Source organism: Centruroides sculpturatus, unplaced genomic scaffold (genome assembly GCF_000671375.1).
Source record: "Centruroides sculpturatus isolate CEXI.00-Female unplaced genomic scaffold, Cexi_2.0 scaffold168, whole genome shotgun sequence".
Classification (NCBI taxonomy): Eukaryota; Metazoa; Arthropoda; class Arachnida; order Scorpiones; family Buthidae; genus Centruroides; species Centruroides sculpturatus.
In genome coordinates, this window is record NW_019384519.1 from 595695 (window position 1) to 602923 (window position 7229).

At 33.6% G+C, this 7229-nt stretch overlaps 1 protein-coding gene across 1 annotated transcript; it reads left to right on the plus strand.

Annotated features, from left to right (window-relative positions):
- The first annotated feature begins 5926 nt into the window (after positions 1 to 5926).
- On the plus strand, positions 5927 to 7228 carry LOC111622690. The gene is made up of 7 exons (XM_023365114.1): positions 5927 to 5981; positions 6060 to 6271; positions 6338 to 6376; positions 6446 to 6475; positions 6885 to 6917; positions 7007 to 7072; positions 7151 to 7228. Exons 1-7 carry the CDS (start codon positions 5933 to 5935, stop codon positions 7217 to 7219), a joined length of 498 nt encoding a protein of 165 aa, XP_023220882.1. The 5' UTR covers positions 5927 to 5932; the 3' UTR covers positions 7220 to 7228.
- Position 7229: the final 1 nt, after the last annotated feature.

Consider the following 7229-nt stretch of genomic DNA (forward strand, 5'->3'; position numbering starts at 1 on the left):
CGTTGCGTGTCGCTTCGCGTTGAATTTTCGTCGATGTTAAGCCTAACAAAGACTATTGTATCGTTAAAAATTATTTTTTTATTTTGTACAAACAAAATAAATATATTGAAAAATATAAAAATAATAAAAAATTATACTTCAGATGTTAATTTAGTATCAAAAACTTAAAATATTTGAGTAGCCCAAGACGTAGCCAAAGATTGAAGCGCCACAGCACTGGCGAAAATTTAAATTTGCCGACTGGAATTCTTTCGGATGATTGACTTTCGGAAAATCGACGCTCTACTGTATAAAAACAGTTAATTAACAGAAGGAAAATACAGTTTATGTAACGTAATTTATAACTGTTATAATAAGACAGTTCATCGACCTCAGCCATTGTACAACGTCAAGAGTGAAATAATATTTCATGTCTCATCCTTTTACAACTGTTTCCAAATAACAAACAAATAATTCTCACAATTTCATAATTAAATAGTGTTAATAAAATTTTGTTTTCTTTAGTTTATTACGAATAAACAAATCAATTAAAATTTGATTTAATTTGTAAGAGAAATACACTGATTAATTCATATTTATATTAAAATTTCTTAAATTATTAATAAATTTTCCTATATTATCAGATTTTGTATAAGAAATTTAGTTAATATGGGGGAATGAATCAAGAAGAGAATTGAATAATGCTTATTTATTACGAGTATTTATACTAATTTACATAATGTTATATTTTCTTATACATACACATATGTATATACATACTCATAATCTTAATTTTAGTTATATATTTTAATTTACATTGTTTCAGATTGATAATTTTAAAAATAACCATTATTTTATATCAGAATATATAAGTATTGATAAAATAGAAGTTATTCTGTTTATCTGTCTATCCGTTCGTCTGTTTATCATCCCTTAATCTCGAGAACAGAGTTAGAAATATAAAAACAAGCCCAGATTCGGACACAGTAGGAGCGGGAGATGCAGAACGTCTGACGCAAACCGGAGGACACGTTATTTCAATTAAAAAATTTACCCCTCCCCGAAAGGTATTATATAGATGACCGGCATGACTTTATTGTTAAAGGAAAAGTATGATGTGCAGGGGCAAGCCACTACTAATTTGAGGTGAAAATCACATGTTTTAAGTTAAATAAATTAAAAATACGATTGTGAGCCCGCGGGCCTATCTACGGGCCTGAGCGGAGGAATGGGTGAATTTCGCGCAAAATTACGACTTTTAAATTTAATTTCTTAACGCGATTGTTATAAGAAGAAAAAAATCGCTCTAGAACGGATGAGATGACGTTCTTTCTAAACAAACAGAGAGGAATTTTGACAACAAGATGGCAAAAGGAAAACATTCGATTGTGAAAGAGGGACAGATGCTATTAAACGTCATCGGAATAAACCTATGCCCGCACCTGGGAATGAACCTTCGACATGTCAATAGTCAATCACATGATCATTTTCCCAGCCATCAAGCATAAAAGGTGGAGACACCGAAGTTCCAGGCGGTCGTCCCGTACAAGTCCGAAAGAAGGTGAATAGATTAATTAGTGCCCGGAGTAATCGACAACTAGGTGCCAAGTTCAGCGGACCTCCACGAACGGATTGTCCCGGCCCATGCAATTCAACGATAAGAAGACCCGTCATACAATCGCCAGTCCTCTTCGAATTCCTCTTTCTCCGATCGAACGAACGTCATCTAATTTGACCATCGAATATTGAAGTATCTATAGATTATTGTAAACGCTCTCTCAGCGAAAGTTGCGACAGACCTAGGTCATTAGGTCAGCATGCGAGCTGATTAGAAACTTTTGTCAATCCTTTCCATAGGAGTGTATATGTAACCTCATTTATCCGCATCTAATCTTAGACTTAGTTTTATGTATCATAGGTTTAGTTATATAATAAATTCTTGTTCTTGTCTGTTAAAAACCTGTCTCCTGTCACTCCAAAACACGGACACCTGTCGACTTTCTCAACCCCCTCGCCACTCGAAAAAAAGCCACCCCAAAGAAAAAGTGGGCGAGTTTTATCAACTCGACGAAATTAGAGGGTTCTGTCCCCTCGCCCGTATTCTCACACGATTAAAAATTGCAGCCCGGCATTGTGATGATATCGCAATTCATTTCACATCACGCAACCACTTTAGCTCCCTCTTGTAATGAGGAAAAACATTAATACACTGTTTTAGGTTCGAATTTTTATTATAATATTAATTAATATATGATAAATATTAATATTAGTATATAATAAAATTAGATATATTTACTTTATATAAATTACTCTTATTTTTTAACTTACGTATAAAATAAATAATAATGTATATTCAACTCGATATAATCTATTTATTCTAAACTATAACCACGAATTCAACCATATTCTTAACCCGTCGGCACGCGCCTAGTGCCGATTAGGCACTAATCGATTTTTAATTAGCTCGTGTAAAAATTCTAATTGTGTGAAAAATCTGAAAAAATTATTACCTGTCTAATTTTTCTTCAATTTTACGATGCGCAATTTAGTTTTTGCTTAAAGCGTCTCATTATTTTTATTTAATTACTGGTGCCGAATCGGCACTATGGCGCGCGTGATCTCGGATTTCAATTTTCAAATTTCCCGCCAGTCGCTGTTACTAAAAATAGCTGCAGCTACGGCGCGCGCTTCTTCGCTTATAATCGCGTTATTATAAAGCGAATAACTTCTAAAAAACTTTGACCGAAATTAATTTAATTCCTTTCATTGGTATTTTTTAATCNATCTTATCACGTGATAGTATTGATTTACGATGTAGTAGTTAAAAATTTTTTATACTATTAAAATGTGTTAATATTTTAATAAGCTAATTAATAATGTGAGAAGCCGGGGACAAAGAGGGGTTCCATTTAGACCGCTTAGCTCGGCAACGAGTTGGTTAAACCCGCTCACTTTGTCGTCGGATGGCTACGAGGGCTAGTTGTCGAGTGGGGAGTGTGATGGGTACACCCATAGGTCCGAGAAATAACAGGTAGTCAGGCTTATAAACGAAAATAACATATGTTTATCCGATCTAGCCCTGGGAAAACCTATCAGGATGTTGTTGGAGACGAAGATTGATTTTGCAGGTGTTGGGTCAGAGGTGGATCGTGGATGACGTAAAACCGTCGTTATATGGAGCTGCTATGACCATATTTGGTTCGAGACTTGTACGATTCCTTCTATTTACTTGTCCAACGGTTGACTTTCTCCTCCTTTAACAATAGGTTGTTTAATTTAACACTCGATTGTTACAATTCTCGAACATTAGTTGCTAGTAAAGGTGATATTCAATCCGTTTTCTGTGCGATGTTTTCTTAACGAACGCGACCACGAAATAGGCTTAAGAATTTTCTTAAATTAGCGCAAAATCGGGCCTACGATCCTCACAATAATAAATAAATAATTTAATAGATTCGCTTTTTAAAATAATGTGGTAGCTTTTATATAATTGTCAGCGATATATGAATCAAGTATTTACTTGTCACCTTTAAATCGTGTACACCAGATTAACATAGTGTTTTCACGACATAAATGTTTTTTCTCATATAATGAGTCGTCGTAGTTAATGTACCCCTATTCAACGCTATCTAGAGCAGTGTTTCTCAACGGGGGCGATATCGCCCCCATGTGGGCGTTTTTCCATGTTCAGGGGGCGATTAGTAACAATTTATATTTTGGGTGGCAAAAAAACAATTTTCTGGGCGATATAGTAAAACATTATATTAAGAATAATTAGATATTTTATTCGTTATATCGTACAACAATTAAACAAACAACATTACTAGTCACTAGTCTATTCAATGCAGTACGAATTTGGCATTAGTCTTGTCCTTCGGCATCGGAATTTTGTAGTGAAGGGGGCGATAATACGTAACGGTTTTATTGAAGGGGGCGACGATTCGTTAGAGGTTGAGAAACACTGATCTAGAGATATACGATATTTAGTAGTCCAAGTTCAATCAGATCTGGTATGGTGACATTTCAGAACAGGCGAAAAATATTTTCGCAAAAAAATGCAGTAACAGAATTAATCACTATGGCACTTTTAGCTTTTATTTGCATTTACAAGACATGCTATACAGAGACATTAGCGATGCAGGAATGTGAAACCTGAATTCAGAGCCGTAACAATGCATTGGCAACGGGACAAGTGCCAAGGACACGAGGCGTAATGAGCCTTAAGCGTCCTTCACATTTATGCTCCATTGACTAAAAAATTAATGCATTGCCAAGGGCGCCAAAAACACTGCCACTCTCTGCCTGACTCTTCCTGAAGATGATGAACCGTGAGTCAACGGTTGATCGTAATTGAACTTCTGAGATGCTTCTCGTGTACAGTGTGATACTATCAACATTTTTCGAAGTTGCTAAATTTTCTCCAAATTTTCAAGTGTCCTCGATAACTCCACAAACAAAAATCATAGGGACTAAGATCCGGAAAGCGAGGTAGTCAGACAGTTGGGACTGTATGACTGATCATTCTGTTCTCGATGAAATGTTGCAGAAACTGCTGCACATAGCGCCCAGATGTATAGAGATGCTCCATGTTTTGAGTGAAGATGCTGCATTGTTGCTGTTGCAGTTGGGGTACAATGAAATTCGATATACGATGTATTCAGCCTCTCTCGGAATGTCTAGGCCGTCCAAGTGCATGTCACAGATCCATTAAGACTAGCTTCTCCGAAGAGGAAAAATGGTCCAGGGATGAATGTGTTATAAATCTACGCAAGACTGTAACTTTAAGCTAATGCAATTAGAGGTTTTCCGTGGCCCAAATGTAACAGTTACGGGAGTACACTGCTCCAACGATGTGAAAATGTCACTTCCGTGACCATAGCATATCCACTTTCATTTTTACAAGTACTGTAATATCAATGGAAAGATCAGTCAGTTTCTCCTCGGTAGCGAGCAACTGTTGGTTTTGACTGTTGGTAAAAAGCTGGTTAAGATTTTACGAATAACAATGCATTCTCTCAGTATCTCTACACTGTGCCTTAGGCTATATCCAATTCCCGTGAAACTGCACGAACACTACAGAGCGTATAACATTGTTTAACGACAGCTATGGTAACATCTTCTACGACTTGTGAACTGATAGGTTTGAGAGATCGACTGAGATTGGACTCTCAGACGTCCAGGTTTCTTGAATTGAGCGATCATTCTCCTGAGAGATCGCGAAGTCAATGGTTCTAGACAAATTTTTACGACAGTAAGATTCTCGAAGTGCAGCCGCGGCTTTGCTGTTGTTTTTCATAAAACAATTTTTCAAAATTGCGCGTTTCGGCAAGGCGATGGCCATAATATCTAATAAGAATGACATTCAACAGTTAAGGCCACTTTTATACCAAAAATTGGCTGCAATAGGTGTGTTTATGCAAAGAAAATTATTTTTTTTTTTGTTTCTTACAGCCTCAAAATTACCTTAGTGGTGAGTTTTGGTACTAATTGTATTACGGAATGTCTTTTGCACATCTCGAAATGTCATCATACAGAGTTGGTTGCATTTGGACTGCTAAAAATCTTTCTAAACAGCTTTGGATATAGTATTTTAATTACGATTAGCCTCTATATATTATATATAATTTAGTTTAACTTAATAGAAACAGAGAATGAATGATTCTCTCTATCTTATATACTTTTATACAATTCATTTCTATTTATTAATTTTTACTGAATTAAGTACTTTAATTATAAGGAATTTATTTAAATATATATGCAATAATCGAAATAAATTTATTTCTTAATTTAATAGAATTATTTAAAAAATACCTCTACGATCGGTTGTATTATTATTATTTGATTAACAATTGACGTAAAAATTCGTATTTAACTATCACATGACAAACGGGATAACATTATTTACATTAGAACTGCTGCTCTTCTTTTGCATTCTGTTTTGTGATATTCAATCATGTTACAAGCGATTTATATTATTTATATTTTTCTTTCGCTGAGTTTTGGTTAGCCGGGTTTGTTTTATGTTTATATACAGTATAATTATTTATTAATTTAATTTTATTATGATCTAATTTTTGTAGCTGAAAACGAGGAACAAGTACCTCCGACTCCTGACTCTTCAAAGGAAAGCAGTGTTAAAGATGAATCTGTAACTACTACTGCTATGCAAATCGAGTCAACTACTGATTTAAATACTGCTTTAACTACTGATGCGAGTGCTGCTTCAACTACTGAAAGTTCTTTATCAGAAGTGAGCAATAATGATGAATGCAATATAACATCACAGTTTAATGTGAGTGATTTTGAACTATGTAGAATGTAAATAACTTAAAATTTAAAAACGTTTTTTAAATTTTAGGTAATTTTTAGTAAATATTTTAATGAAACTTCTGAAAATGTAAGTTTACTAAATTATTTTAAAGAGTTAAATTTTAAAATATTAAACTAATATATTTTTATATTTGAGGAAAATAAAACATTCAAGGATCTTAGACAGGTTGGTTCAACTGTAAATAAACTGTAAATAAAAATTTATGTATAGGACTACAGTAGAGCGTCGTTTATCCGAAGGTCGGTTATCCGAAAGAATTCCAGTCGGCCTAAAGTATAATTTTTATTTGTTTTTATATTTTCCAATGTATTTATTTCGTTTGTAAAACATAAATAAATCATTTTTAACGATACAATAGCCACGATTATTATTTTAAAAGTTTACATTAGGCTTAACATCGACGAAAATTCAACGCGAAGCGACACGCAACGGAAAAAAATTTCAACACGGGATAGGTTATATTTTTTCGTACATAATCGGTTATCCGAACAACCCCAGTCCCCCAATTGATTCGGATAAACGACGCTCTACTGTATATATTTTGTTGAGTGATAATTTTATTTTATTTTTACAGATTATTAAACAAAAAGTGAGAGAAGTAAAACAGGTAGAAATTGTTTATATCATTTATAAAATGATATATATTTTTTGTGATATTTTAGTAATTAATTTGAATATTTATAAACAAATAATTAGGAATTTAGGCAAGCAAAACAGTCTTGTATAGAACACTGTAAAGCAAATTATTCAAAAAATAATGAGGTAATATTATATTAAGACATTTTAATAAATAATTGTTAATAATTATTAAATATTAAATAAAAACAAATAAAACTTTAGGAAAATTGCAAAAAGGGAAAAAAAAAGAAAAGATGTATAGATACATGCAAGGAAATTAAGATGACATAATAAATGTAAG